The sequence below is a fragment of the Malania oleifera genome, chromosome 2 (assembly GCF_029873635.1).
Source record: "Malania oleifera isolate guangnan ecotype guangnan chromosome 2, ASM2987363v1, whole genome shotgun sequence".
Lineage (NCBI taxonomy): Eukaryota > Viridiplantae > Streptophyta > Magnoliopsida > Santalales > Ximeniaceae > Malania > Malania oleifera.
In genome coordinates, this window is record NC_080418.1 from 126,286,222 (window position 1) to 126,302,338 (window position 16,117).

The 16,117-nt window shown below is 38.0% G+C and overlaps 1 protein-coding gene across 2 annotated transcripts in view; it reads right to left on the bottom strand.

Moving 5' to 3' along the window:
* The window catches only part of LOC131149340 (double-stranded RNA-binding protein 1-like), a 29,800-nt gene extending 14,129 nt beyond the window's left edge, over positions 1 to 15,671 (bottom strand). The window contains exons 1-3 of one of the 2 annotated variants that reach the window (XM_058099712.1): positions 15,253 to 15,671; positions 13,924 to 14,025; positions 13,240 to 13,475 (exon numbers count right to left, since the gene is read on the bottom strand). In XM_058099712.1, coding sequence (XP_057955695.1) covers positions 13,240 to 13,475; positions 13,924 to 14,025; positions 15,253 to 15,472 — 558 coding nt within the window. In that variant the 5' untranslated portion in view covers positions 15,473 to 15,671. Of the gene's footprint in view, positions 1 to 13,239; positions 13,512 to 13,923; positions 14,026 to 15,252 lie in introns of both variants that reach the window. The other variant, XM_058099711.1, reaches the window with a different exon arrangement.
* Positions 15,672 to 16,117: the final 446 nt, after the last annotated feature.

Here is a 16,117-nt window from a genome sequence, read left to right on the forward strand (position 1 = left end):
TCGATCTGAGCATCGTTGAGGAGTGGGAGTGCTCTGGCGACAGCACTCGATACCGAAGGAGGCTCGAAAATGAGAGGGTCTTCGAGTTTCTTGCCGGCCTGAATTGAGAGCTCGATGACGTGAGGGGGCAGATCCTTGGCCGGAAACCTCTCCCTTTAACCCGAGAAGTTTTCACAGAGGTCAGGAGGGAAGAGAGCAGGAGACAGGTGATGCTGCGCCCCAAAAATGAATCCTCTAGGCTGGACCCAGCTGTACCCGTATCTGCCCAAAAATTAGATGGGCTACACGCTGGGCCAGATGCCTCAGCTCTTATATTAAAATGCCCAAGGGGACCAAGTCAACGACTGCAAAGAGGAAAATATGGTGTGAACATTGCCGAAAAATAGGTCATTCAAAAAATACCTGCTGGGAGATTCATGGAAAATCGGCAGATTGGAAACCGAGACAATACCAAAAAAATCGTGGGTACCAGGCCAGCACTGACGGATCAACTAAAAGATCACAAGGAGAGAACAACAATACCCCGTCCAGCAGTGCATTCAGTCTTGAACAGTTGGATCAGTTATATAAGATGATTTCATCAATGCAAACATCGGGTCAGTCTTCCTCTGGTTCCCTGGCTCACCGAGGTAATCATCTGTCAGCTTTAAAAACCTCATCTTGTTACAAATGTCCTTGAATAATTGATTTGGGTGCATCCGATCATATGACTGGGTCTTATCAATATTTTTCATCCTATTCACCATATGCCGGGAATTTGAAGGTAAAAATTGCAGATGGCTCTCTCTCACCAATTGCTGGAAAAGGAAGTATTCGAAAATCTGATTCCTTAACTTTACAATCGGTCTTACATGTCCCCAAGTTATCGTGCAATCTGTTATCTATCAGTCAGTTAACAAAAGATTTGAATTGTTCCGCTAAATTTGTTTCCTCTCATTGTGTTTTTCAGGACCTATCATCAGGGAAGACGATTGGCACTACTAAAGCGTATGAGGGACTCTACTACTTTGAGGAGGCAAGTTTGAGTGAACTATGTAATACTGCAATTTGTGATTCTACATCTACTTCTAGAAATAGTGAACTTTTGTTATGGCATTCACGGATGGGTCATCCCAATTTTCACTATTTAAAACATTTGTTTCCTTCTCTTTGTTCAAATAAAATGGCTTCTGAGTTTCAATGTGAAGTATGTGAGCTTGCTAAACATCGTCGTACTTCTTTTCCATCATCCATATACAAACCATCTCGCCCATTTGCCATGTTTCATAGTGATGTATGGGGTCCCTCACGTTCCCCAAATTGCACCAATACAAAATGGTTTGTGACCTTTATCAATGACCATACTCGTCTTTGTTGGGTCTACTTACTGAAAGACAAAAACTGAAGTCCACTCCATTTTCATCACTTTTCATACCATGATTCTTGCACAGTTCCATACTCATATACAAATCCTACGTACTGATAATGGTACAGAATATTTTAATACGATCCTGGGAACCTATCTTCAAGATAATGGGATTATTCATCAAAGTTCTTGTGTGGATACCCCTCAACAAAATGGGGTTGCTGAACAAAAAAATAGACATATACTTGAAGTAGCTCGGGCATTAATGTTTACTACCCACATGAAACATTATTTTTGGGGGCGGTGCCATCTTAACAGCCACACATCTCATTAATCGAATGCCAAGTCGAGCACTCTCATTTGTCACCCCTCTTCAAAAATTTCAGGAACACTTTCCTACCTCTCAACTCCCTTCTAGTCTCCCACTGAAAATTTTTGGTTGTACCGCCTTTGTTCATGTCTATGCACACCATCGCGATAAATTGGATCCTTGTGCCATTAAATGTGTCTTTCTTGGTTATTCACCTACCCAAAAAGGCTACAAATGCTATGATCCGATCTCAAAACGACTGTTCGTTAGTCTTGATGTCACTTTCTTTAAACCACTCCTTACTTTCCAAAGCCCTCTCTTCAAGGGGAGAAATGGGGTGAAGATCGGTCCTTTGATCCTTTTACTACTGAATCTGCGGTTACTCCAGTTACTCCAGTTACTCCATTCCCTGACCCATCTATTGAGTCTTCCATTACATTACTACCCGACTTGCCAAACACAACTGAACACTTACCCTCAGGGGGAGATGCAGGAGAGCAAAACAACGCAGACATACTGGTTTACTCAAGAAAGCCGAAAACAAAGGAGAGGGAGAATCTTATACCTGAGGCACCAAGAGCGTTGGAACCGGTGATAGCTCCGAATGATCATGAGCCCTTGCCTTATCCTGATCTGGTAATTGAGTCTTCCTCTGATAATTCTGCACCTGATGATATCAATTTACTTATTGCAATCAAAAAACAAACCAGGTCATATACTCAATACCCTTGGTCGAAATACATGTCTTATAAAAGCTTGTCTACAGGATATCGTGCGTTTGTCTCTAATCTTGACAAGATGAAAACGCCAAAAAACATTTAGGAAGCTCTAGAAATACCAAAATGGAGAGAGGCAGTCATGGAAGAAATGCGAGCCTAGAAAAAAAAATGGAACTTGGAAGTTGACAGACCTACCGAAAGGGAAGAAGCTAGTGGGTTGTAAATGGGTCTTCACAGTGAAATATAAATCTGATGGAACAATTGAAAGATATAAAGCCAGACTTGTTGCAAAAGGCTTTACACAGACCTACGGCATTGACTATACTGAGACATTTGCACCAGTGGCAAACTTAAATACAGTTCGGGTCCTCTTGTCCCTGGCAGCCAATTTAGAATGGCCACTACAACAACTTGATATTAAAAATGCCTTCTTAAATGGAGAATTAGAAGAGGAAGTTTACATGACTATACCACCTGGATTCAGTAGAACAGGTGAAGAAAACAGAGTGTGTAAACTAAAGAAATCGTTATATGGCCTCAAACAATCTCCTAGAGCATGGTTCGACAGATTCGCAAAGGTACTAAAGAATCAAGGGTATCGACAAGGGCAATCAGACCTTACACTATTCTTCCAACAGTCTGAAGAAGGTAAGAGATCAATTCTAATAGTGTATGTCGATGATATAATCCTTGCTGGTGATGATACTGTAGAAATGGAGAGATTGAAGAAGGTTCTGGCTACTAAATTTGTAGTTAAAGACTTGGGACAGATGCGGTATTTCTTGGGCATGGAAGTGGCAAGAACGAAAAAGGGAATTAGCGTTTCTCAGCGAAAGTATGTTACCGACCTCCTAGTTGAAACTGGCATGCTAGGGTGCAAACCCAGCAAAACCCCGATAGAAACAGTAAAAAGGGTTGAAGATTGTGGAAAACCAGTAGAAAAGGAGAGGTATCAGAGATTGGTTAGCAAGCTGATCTACCTATCACATACTAGACCAAATATTGCATTTGCATTCAGTGTAGTAAGTCAACACATGCATTCACCAAAGCAAGTTCACTTAGATGCTGTATACAAGATCCTTAGATATCTCAAGGGATCCCTGGGAAGAGGACTCTTCTTTAAGAAATGTGAAAGCAAGGAAGTAGAGATCTTTATAGATGCAGATTGGGCAGGATCAGTGGAAGATAGAAGGTCCACCACAGGATATTGTACATTCGTCTGGGGAAATTTCGTAACTTGGAGAAGCAAAAAACAGAATGTGGTGGCTCGTAGTAGTGCTGAAGCTGAATTCAGGGCAGTCGCCCAAGGGATTTGTGAAGGATTGTGGTTACGAAAACTATTGGAGGAATTACGGATACTGGTGAACCTTCCTATCAAACTCTACAGTGACAATAAGGCAGCTATTAGCATCTCCCTTAATCCAGTCCAACATGACAGGATTAAACATGTGGAGGTAGACAGGCACTTCATCAAAGAAAAAATTGAAGAAGGAATTATATGTATGACTTATGTGCCAACCAAGGAACAAACTACAGATATCCTCACTAAAGGTTAGGAGGACAGAGCTTTGACGATCTTATTAGCAAGTTGGAGATGATTAATATTTATGATCCAACTTGAGGGGGAGTGTTAAAATATCAATCCAGGATATCCTCGTAAATAAAATACAAATTAGAAAAGTGGGTAATTACAGGGGATTTGATATTATTCATTAGGAAATTTGTTTCCTTGTTTAGAATAGGTAATTGTATTATATATTGGTTTGCACATAAGAATAATATATGAAGAAAATATTTTTCCCAATCATTTCTTCTTTCAGAGATTTATGCTTTAATGTTGGAGAGGGGAGACGATTTATTTAATAAACAACAGTTTCAAAGGCATCAACCCAATATAAAAAAGGAAGAGATGCTTAGGCCAAGAGGGCAAGCCCAGTTTCAACAATATGACGGTGCTTTCTCTCAACAAGCCCATTTTGTTGTTGAGTATGAGGACATGAAAGGCGATGTTGAATTCCAAGTTTTTGACACATGGAGGTGATGGGTTTAAATTCACCACCTCCATCAGTTTGTAAGGTTATTAATTTGGTGTTAAACATTCTTTCAACAAAGGGTAAAAAATTGGAAAATATGTGAAAAACATCATATTTTAGTTTAATAGGGAACAACTAAGTGAATCTGGTATAGTGATCCACAAAAGAAACATAGTATTTATAACCTAAACGGGATACATATGAAGATGGGCCAAAGGTCCGAAAAAATTAACTCTAAGGGCCTGTGATACACAACCCGACTTGAAGGAAAGGGAAGTTGATGTGATTTCGCAAGTGGGCAAATCGAGCATTTGAAAAAGGCTTCTTAGGAGCAACACGTCAAACAACTGTTGTGCAGAACGCGATGGACGGGCTCACATATTTAAGAACAATTATTTTACTAGGCTATTTTCACATCTATTGGGTATGGGCTTTGCAATGTGTAGAAGCCCAATACTAAGTTAATTTAGGACTGATAGGCTTTTAAACTTAACCTAGTATATAAAGAAAACATAATAGGATTATGGTCCCCAAGTCAAATCAAAAACATTTTTCACATTCTTTCTTTCCCCATCTAACGAGAAGAACACAAGTGAGACACTTAGGGATTTGACTGTGAAAGATACTCTCTACTAAAGGCTATTGCCCAATCAAATCAGACACATCTATAGATCCAGGTATTTATTCCGCGTTTAGTTTTCTTAATTGAATAACATGATTATCTTGGGTTGTTAGATTTTATGGATTAAAGATATTCCCAACAAGTGGTATTAGAGCCTAATCATGTTGTTGATTAAGAAACTACGCATGATCTGATCTAGGAATGATAAAATTTGAAGAAAATCTAGATTTGATGTATTGTTGCATGATTTTATGGATCAACAAGTTTTAGGGTTAAAGGAATTTTATTCGTCATGCTTATAATCATTTTTTTCCAGCCATAATTTGGGATTTTTAAGGTTTGGGATTGATTTGGAGTAATTCCAATTGAAAAAAAAAGAAGAGAAAGAGTTAAGCCAGAGCAATGGGTCGATCATTAATCACTCGCGAGAAATGGCGCTGACAAGCTTCAATGGAATTGGGGTTGGGTTAGGTTTTGGCATTGGTTGTAATTTTGGCGTAGGCTGGGGTTTCGGAGATACAGTGCACTGCATTTGTACTGGAAAATATATATGCGGTTTTATTTGTGTTTGGATCCCCTTAGCTTTGTAGGGTTGATTTTCATGACATTGCAACGCTGGAAAAGAAATGCAGCGTCTTGATTTTATTGGTAATGGGTTCCGTATCCATATATGAGTAAAATGATTAGGAGCTTGGCATTTTCAACCATAACTAATCTGTATTGTTTCTCTTTGATTTGAAGTACTGCACTTAAAATGTTGCATTCCTGTTTGCAGTAGATGTATGGTTTATACACCTAGTTAGATTCATTAGAAGTACAGGCTTTGGTGGGTTAGGTTGATAATGATTTCATACAATTATTTTGGTTTGCCTATTTTAAAAACTTTGGTTTGCATTCTGATGGATTGATAGAAAGATTGTTAAAAGTCCCAACATAGGGAAACAGTAGTTGGAGTCAAATGTGATAATTTCATGGGAAATCTTAAATGTTAGGATCAGCATGTTTGAAGCACTTTTGCTGCTTGTGAGGGTATAAAGTGCATTGACATAAGTTTTAGAAAGCAAAAAATGTTATTTTTGAAATGTTGATAAATTACCCATGGTTTGGCATATAAAAAAAAAAAATCTCTTTCTAAGGTAATTTGTGTATGTCTACTGTTTTAGTATAAGTATATTGTAGTAATAAGTTGCCAAAGTAACCTTTATTTTGTAGATGCATTTATATTAAAACATTAGGGACGTATGTGTATTATTTGTGCGAGTAATGATCAGCCCAAAGGAAGGTCATTATTAGGCCAAATAACTTGCATATTTGTGGTGATAAATACGTCACAATTGTTAGGTTATCCATGTGAATAATAAGTCGGTCCAAAGAAAGGCTTATTGTTTGACAGGACTTATTGTAAGTATTTGATCAATGCATGAAGAAGGATACCACTGACTAACTAGTTAATATTTCTGTCCAAAGATAGAATATTAATGTTATACTAGGTATCTTCAGATGGGGCCCACTTTTATTTAGTAATATACTTGTCATGTATATATGGAACTGATTTAGGAATTTAATATGACTTTTATATTATGACTGAGCATGTTGTTTGGTTTTTAGTTTTGCATTCTGTTATTGCATTTGCTACTACAATTTTTGCCAACATATATTCCATTCCGGTGCTTAACGGCTCCAACTTTAAGAACTGGAAGGAGAACGTCATGATTGTTTTAGGCTATATGGATCTGGATCTTGTGCTACGGATAGAACGGCCTCTCGCCCTTACAGATACAAGTACCTCTGATATAAAGAGGGACTTGGAGAGGTGGGAGCGTTCTAATCGCATAAGCTTAATGATCATGAAACGCTATGTTCCAGAAGCATTCAAAGAGCGCAATGCCCGATAAGGATAATGCTAAGGCATTCCTTGAGGAACTACACAAACATTTTGCAAAAAACGAAAAGACTGAAACAAGCAACTTGTTGGCTAGTCTTGTTTCAATAAGGTATAAAGGAAAAGGTAATATCAGGGAATACATTATGGAAATATATAACATCGCTTCAAAGCTAAAGACACTTAAATTAGAGTTGTCTGATGACTTGCTTGTGCACTTAGTTTTGATTTCCCTTCCTGCCTGCACAATACAATCAGTTCACTGTGAGTTACAACACTCGGAAGGATAAATGGACTTTGAATGAGCTTATTGCTCATTATGTGCAAGAAGAGGAAAGGATTAAGCGAGAGAAGACAAAAAGTGCTCACTTAGCAACTTCCTTTAAGGGTAACAAAAGGAAGAATGATAAGGATGCTGCAGTTGGAACATCCCAAAGAAACTGCAAAAAAAATCAAACCAAGAATTTGTTTGCTACTTCTGCAGGAAGGGAAGACACCTCAAGAGGGACTGTCCCAATTACACCGTTTGGCTAGAAAAGAAAGGTACGCTTCTAACTTTAGTTTGTTCTGAAGTTATTTTGGCTATAGTACCTTTACATACTTTGTGGGTAGATTCAGGTGCTACTACTCACATAAGTGTGTCACTGCAGGGCTACCTAAGAAGCCGAAAGCCGATTGATGTTGAAAGATTCATCTACGTAGGCGATAGCAATAAAGTTGAGGCTGAGGCAATTGGGACATTTAGATTGTTATTTAAATTTGGTTGTACTTTGGATTTGGAAGAGACATATGCGGTACCATCTTTTAGACGGAATTTGGTTTCAATTTCTATATTGGACAAATTTGGTTATTCTTGTTCTTTCAGAAATAATAAATTTTGTACTTTTCAATATTCAAATATGGTTGCAACAGGATCTTTGGTTGAAAATTTATATATGTTGGATACTATTGCCTTTAATAATGAGTCCTTGCATGTTAGTTCACGAGGTACTAAACTCAAATTAATTGAGGAGGATTCCGCCACCTTATGGCACAAAAAAAAGGACATATCTCTAAATGGAGAATGGAAAGGCTTGTGTCAAATAGAATCCTAGGACCCCTTAACGGACTTTAAAGTTTGTGTGGAATGTATTAAGGGGAAACTGACAAAAAAAAAGAAGAAGAAGAAATTTAGGTGCCAATAGAGCCTCAAGTGTCTTAGAACTGGTACATACTGATATATGTGGTCCATTCCCTACGGCTTCTTGGAATGGACAGCAGTATTTTATCACGTTCATAGACGATTACTCCTACTACGGGTACCTTTATTTGATACATAAGAAGTCACAATCTCTGGATGTGTTCAAGGCTTTCAAATCTGAAGTTGAGAACCAACTAGGCAAGAAAATTAAGGCCGTCAAATCTGACTATGGTGGTGAATACTATGGTAGATATGACGAATCTCCTCCAAGACCCTTTGCTAAATTCCCAGAGGAATGAGGTATCATCCCAAAGTACACCATGCCCAGGAAACCTAGCATGAATGGTGTTGCTAAGAGGCGAAACAAGACACTTAAGGACATGGTAAGAAGTATGATTAGTGATTCTTCTTTGCTAGAATCTCTCTGGGGAGAAGCACTAAAGATTTCAGCATATATACTAAATAGGGTGCCAAGCAAGACAGTAGCTAAAACTCCTTATGAACTTTGGACTGGCAAAAAGCCAAGTATTAGACATTTACACATTTGGGGTTGTCCGGCTGAGGCTAGGCCTTATAGGCCTAATGAAAAGAAACTGGACCTAAGGACAATTAGCTGCTACATTGTTGGGTACGCTGAAAGGTCAAGGGGTTATAAATTTTATGATTCCTCAACAAGGACCTTCTTTGAGACGGGAATCGCCAGTTTTCTCGAGGAAGTTGAGTGTTTTGGGGGGGGGGGGGGGTAGAAGGTTAGAGATATTGTCTTTGAGGAGGAATTTATTTCTCTTCCAAGTATTGCTATTGAACCTGTTCAAGACACAATACAAGACAATATCATTGTACTCCCTACACAAAATGAGGATATTGCTCCAGAAGAACAAACTCAACAACCTCAAGAAGTGATGCCATTAAGGAGATCCACTAGAGAAAGGAGAAGTGCGATTTCGAATGATTATATTGTCTTTCTCCAAGAACATGAGTTTGACATAGGTGTGGTGGAAGATGATCCAATCAACTTCCGTCAAGTCAAACAAAGTTCTAATTCTCAGAAGTGGATTGATGCCATGAATGATGAGATGAATTCCATGAAAGCAAATGATGTTTGGGATCTCGTCAAATTACCCGAAGGTGTGGAGCCCATTGGTTGCAAATGGATATTTAAGACCTCTTATTCAAGGGGTAATATTGAGAGATAAGGCACGTCTAGTTGCTAAGGGATTTACTCAAAAGGAAGGCATTGATTATAAAGAGACTTTCTCTCCGGTTTCATCAAAAGACTCTTTCAGGATTATAATGGCATTGGTGACTCATTTGGACTTAGAGCTTCATCATATAGATGTAAAGATAGTGTTTCTCAATGGTGACATTGATGAAACGATTTATATGGTGTAGCCTGAAAATTTTATTTTTGGAAATCCAGAAAATATGGTCTGCAAATTAAAAAAATTCATCTATGGGCTCAAGCAGGCTTCCCATCAATGGTATCACAAGTTTCATCAAGTAATCCTCTCGTATGATTTTAAGGTAAATTCAGTTGATGATTGTGTATACCATAAGGTTAGTGGGAGTAAGGTTGTATTCCTGGTTTTGTATGTTGATGACATATTGCTAGTAAGTAGTGATATAGGCTTTTTGCACGAAACCAAGAGGTTTCTAACCAAAAATTTTGAGATGAAAAATCTTGAGGACGCCTCTTTTGTTTTAGGAATTTAGATACATTGAGGTCGGTATCGAGGTATACTTGGGTTATCACAAAAGAGCTATATCGAAAGGGTACTTGCTAGATTTGGCATGAAAGACTGTCACCTAGGAGATACACCAACAACTAAGGGAGAAAGGTTCAGTCTCAATCAATGCCCCAATATTGAGGTTGAAAAGAAGGAAATGCAAAAGATTCCTTATGCGTCAGTTGTAGGGACTCTTATGTATGCTCAGGTATGTACACATCCGGATTTGGCGTACATAGTTGGAATTTTAGGCAGGTATTTGAGTAACCCAGGATTGCATCATTGGAAGGCAGCCAAAAGGGTTATGAGGTATCTTCAGAGAACAAAAGACTACATGCTCACCTATAGGAAATCAGATCAACTTGAGGTCATTGGGTATTTTGATTCTGATTTCGCTGGATGCCAAGATGGCAAGAGATCCACTTCGGCTATATCTATCTGCTGGTTGGAGGTGCTATTTCCTGGAAGAGTGTTGAGCAGACTCTCATAGCTCCTTCGACCATGGCGGTAGAATTTATAGCATGCTATGAGGCATCTAATCAAGGAAGTTGATTGCGGAATTTTGTCACAGGGCTGCATATCTTGGATGGGGTTGAAAAACCACTCAAGATCTATTGTGACAATAAGTCTCCAGTGTTGTATTCAAACAACAACAAATGCTCCACCAAGTCAAAGCATATTGACATCAAGTTTTTGGTGGTCAAAGAAAGGGGTCGTCAAGTGTTGATAGAACATATCGGGACAAACTCCATGGTTGCATATCCACTCACCAAGGGTTTACCACCCAAGGTGTTTCATGAGCACACTGCTCGTATGGGTGTCGTCTTGTTTGACGATATTGTGCTTTAGTGGGAGTTTGTATTTGTTTTTATGTTCCTTCTTGCAGAAACTTGTTTCGGATTATTTTCTGTAGAAATAAAGTAATAAAGGAATGCATTTTTTTTTTTTTTTTATGTATTTGTGACTCTGAATGTTATCTTCCTTTTGGAAGAGCTAAGGACTAAGGAACTAAGGTTGATCCCATAAGGAATAAGGTAGGACCAATTAGGATACGCATGTTAAGGTTAAGGATTACCATGCTACACATCCATACTCGATCTATGCCATTGAGTATATTAGTGTGGTGACCATGATGGGTTTAGGTACGAATATGAGTGTAACGAATGCCGCTTTGATCTCATGCTAGTATATGAGATGAACAAGATTGAATTAAGGAGATGTTATAAGGATAATAGTCATATTGTGTACACTTAAGATTTGGGTAATATAATTTTTTTCGATATTTATGTGTCACCCAAGTGGGAGATTGTTAGAAAATTTTAATTTCCTATTATGGGCTCACATATTTAAGAACAATTATTTTACTAGGCTATTTTAACATCTATTGGATATGGGCTTAGCCCAATACTAAGTTAATTTAGGACTGATGGGCTTCTAAACTTAACCTAGTATATAAAGAAAACATAATAGGGTTATGGTCCCCAAGTCAAATCAGAAACGTCTTTCACGTTCTTTCTTTCCCCATCTAAAGAGAAGAACACAAGTGAGACACTTTTGACTATGAAAGATCAAAACTCTCCGCTAAAGGCTGTTGCACAATCAAATCAGACACATCTATGGATCCAGGTATTTATTCCACGTTTAGTATGGATCCAGGTATTTATTCCACATTTAGTTTTCTTAATTGAATAATATGATGATCTTGGGTTGCTAGATTTTATGGGTTAAAGATATTCCCAATAAGGATGGCCCAATCTGCGATTCCACTGTGGAAGAGAATTTTTTTTTACTAATATGGGTGGAAGGAGAAGATGAAGTGGTGGTAGGAAACACATATGACCCATCACAGGTTGGCCCAATAAGGAGTGTTTGCTTTGTCTGCAAATCCTTGACAAAGAAATGTGATGAGTGGAACTCAAAGAAGCAGTGATTGTCAATGCAAAAACGAAGAATATAAATTAGATTTTTGGTAATCAACAAAACATGAAGGAGATTTTTAAAAAGAAAGGAGGAGGAAGAGGTAGGAAAAGAAGAATCGCCAAAATTTTGGATGGGGAGTCTTGAGCCATCGCCAACCCTGAGAGTGTCATCACCACTGTATTGTTATGATGAGAGATTCAAGTTGGACAGTTCATTTGTGATATGATGTGTAGCGGCAGAGTCAGGGTACCACATATTGTCTGAAGATGAGCTAAGAGCAGTGAAATTAGCAGAGAAATTTCTAGGAGAATCACATTGATAAGAATGAATGAACCTGTTTCGGCATTGGAGTGCCACATGCCCGATTTTGTTACAAACTTGGCATGTTGGCCATGGTTGCGAGAACCATTACGATCACCACGATTGTTTTAGGAATTTCTCCCACGTCCACGGCCCTGTCTCCCAGCTTGTTGAAATTGTTGAAAAGGACGACCTTGTGTACCATTAGCAGAGCTGAAATCTGCAGAGAAGTCAAGAGGAGGAGTTGTGATTTTGGTAATATGAGAGAGTTTGTTCTCTTGAATGAGAAGAAGTTGATACAGTTCATGGGTGGTCAAAGGGTTGGCTCTGGTTGTAATGGAGGTTATAAAGGGTTCATAAGAGGGTCCTAGGCCATTTAAGAGATGGGAAACAAGCTCTTTATCAGAGAGAGAATTTCCAGTTGCAGCAAGACTGTTGGCTAGGAGTAGAACTTTCCCAAAATATTCAGAGATGGTTTGTTCACCACGAGGGAGGTTGGTGAGTTGGAACCTAATCTGAAAATCTTTTGCTTGTGAGTGAGAGGAGAACATGGAGGAGAGGGAAGATCATAGGTCTCGGGATGAGGAAGATGTGAGCACATGACCTAAAATGGATTCTGAGAGAGAGGAGAATAGTACACTTAGGACCAATTGGTCAGTACGCCTACAGGCTAAGAAAGCAGGGTTGGGTTTGGGAGGTTGGTATGTGGTCGCAGTGAGAAATTCAGGCGGGGAAGGGAACGAGCCATCAACATCGGAGAAAAAGTCTTGACCCCTTAGGTAAGTTGTGATTTGAACTTTCCAGAGGAGATAGTTTTCTGTGGTGAGTTTGGTAGTAACAATGTGAGAGAATGAAGAAGCAATGGAAGGCACCGAGGGATGGGAGGGAGAAGATGACTCCATGGATCTGAAGATGAGCTAGTCACAAAAGCTCTGATACCATGTTAACAGAAATGGAATTTGCTGAATATTCTTAGGGTTTTCATTTATGAATACTGTGTCTATATATATAGACTTTATATGAGGAATCAAAGAATATATTATGGTTACAATTAACAGTAGAGAATATATTATGGCTACAATTTATTCTGCTGTTGCTGTCCTGCACTCCTGCATGTAACTAATTTATCACTAGAAGCACATAGTCTAATAGGGAGAAGATGAAATGGAAAAAAGAGCTTTGCAGTAAATCCACAACTTGCCTCTTGGGGGTCATCTGGCAACAAAGACATCAAAGCAGCCTTTGCAGCAGCATGCTCTGCTTCTTTTAGAGTGCTGAAAGACTCGGGGCTTTCAAAGGTAAGTCCATCTACGGTAACCATAGCCGTATGGCGCAGGGCATGAGATGGGCCCTCGCCCTTATGAGAATACAAGGGTAACTCAAGATTTTTCCTTTGAGCATAGTTCTGTAGCTGGCTCTTGTACTGATAATGCAAATCTGCAAGGATGGGTGTACTTCTTAAGACACTTCTTGCTGCATCAAAACATTATAGCATATAATAATTTTTTTTATTAAAGAAAAACATGCTTCATGATTTTTTTTTTTTTGTTTAAATCAAAAGAAGAGAAATGAAAATCATACAGAGAAAGAACTATGCCATACTATGTCAACTTGATATCTCCTAAATACTACACAAGGTGAGGATGGCTTCTCTATATTACAAACTAATTAAAAAATGCATTTGGCTTTCAAAATGAGGAGTAATGTGCATGTATTTGTTGCAAGAATAACTGGCTAATGAATTGAATGAATTTCCCAGGTCTGATATATTTCTCCAATCCCCTCATATAGTTTTATTTCTGCTGTCCCATCACTACATATGTAAGAAATTAGAATCCTTCCCAAAAATTTTAACTTGATGCGGATAAAATATAAACATGCTTACCATCTTCTTCACACAAAGCATTCAAATGAAACTCTGAGCTCTGTTGTGTTTCGTCTGTCTGTGGTTCTCCTGTGACGGGTTCCGCAGTCGCCATTGAAGGGCCTGGATTATAATGAGAAACTAGCATGACAAAAAAGAAAACATTCCTGGAACCTTCATGGTATATGCAGGACAATCTCAGGATCTTATGCTACACATTTGATATATGTCATTCTTCCATTCATTTACCTTTGTTTTATTGTTTAAGAAAACAAGGTCTCGAAATAAATTGTGCAATAAAATAATCTCTGTGGTGACTAAACTATAAAGAGATCTTTTGGAAGTAAATCACTAACAAGACATAATCTAAATAGCATGTTGTATCATTCCATGCATACCCATGCATGATTATACTTTTACAAAGTAAGAAACATGATTACTGCTTAAATAATTCAAGGCACAAAATTATGAGGGATACATAAACAATTTTTTTACTAATTTATTTATAGGGGCACAATAATAAAGTTTCACCAACCATGCCATTTTTCATTGCATTCAGAAATTACAATCAACCGCTTAGCAAAGAAATTACATTTAGTTTAGAAAATTAAGGGAATATCTTAGTTCCATATCACTCCGATTTTCGTCCAACTAATGCGTTTGGGGTTTATAATGGTTACGTTCCAAATAAATTAATAAATAAAGCTGCAATATTACACGGGTAACACCCCAAACTCCGTTTGTTTGGGCAGAAAAGAAGAGCCTATAATCTTTCCAGGAAAGTTTTTGCTTACTAATGCTCCACTTTTCTAGATGGATAATTAATAATATATCTTGAGGAAAATATACTGTTTTATTAAATTAGAATTGAGAAATACACCACCACACACGAAAATGATTGGCTAAGACTTTGGCAGTCTTTCCCGAGAAAATATTTTCTGCCGACACAGGAATTAAGGGGGAATTGTCTACACAAACTTTTGCAAAAAAACTTCTCCGACCACTCAACTAGCTTCAAACAGGCATGTCATTACACCTGAAACATATTCTCACCCAGAAAATATTTTCTCAGAAGCCACTCAAGATAGCATTGGGACAAATTTGTGTCTCTCAACCCCACAAATCACTCATATATATCCCTAGAAATTTTCTTGAAAAATAATTTCCGTCAAAACAGAGCAGCCATCCAACATGAAAACAGAGCATAGAAATCTAGAACTCACAATGGGCACAGTTTCTCCAAAATCCAATTTAAAAACAATCAAACAAAAAACAACTCATGGCAAAAAATGAAATAGAACTCAATTAATTCTCGGAAATGGGAATCATGAGAAGGAGCCATTGATGGACCAGGAGAGGCAGAAGTGAAGTAAGTAAATGCAAGCATGGCAGCATGGTTGTAGGCGCTCTTGGAGGATTTGCAGTCGGTGGGGGAGTCGAAGTAGACGTCATTGACGCGCACAGAAGCTTTGAAACGAGGGTTATGGTCCGGACCATCCTTAGAGCACGAGTACTGGGGCTTGCCCCAGAACCTCTGGTGGCACAGTTCTTGCAGCTTTGACTTATACATGATCAGTTCAAAACTGATTTTTCACGGCTCAGTTTCAGAAACCCAGAGAGAGAGAGATGTAGCAGAGTAAGGAAGAAAATGGGCAAGAAAATGGTGAGGACGAGGGAGGTATGCGAGAGGTTGGGAGAGCAGAGGAGAAATGCTCTGTTTTTACTTCACACGGAAACACAGCATTGAAATAGTTTTCGGAGGGGGTCATGAACGCATGATGCCCGCGTGGTGTACTTTTAATGCCGATTTTTTCTCTGTTTGGTACGCGGCTTCAGATAAATTGATTCATAAAACATTAAATTAATAGGTTATAAATGAATATTTGTTAATAACTATGTAATCTTTTTATCTGATTTTTAATAAATATGACTTCAAATTCGAAAAGTTTTTTGTTTATTATTCTTCTCATTATTTAAATTTTTTTAGCTTTTAAATAATATTAATCCAAATTGAAAAAAAAAAAAAAAAACCTATTTATTATTTTTCTCTTTAGTATTCAAAAAATGTGAGTTGAAATTTTAAAAATAGCATTTATTTTGACTATTTATTGATTTCCTCTTTAATATTTAACCAAGCATGAAAAAAATAATAATAAAGAGGGAGAAAAATAAAACTTATAATTTAAATGGGTAATTTGTCAAGTATCTCAAGCCT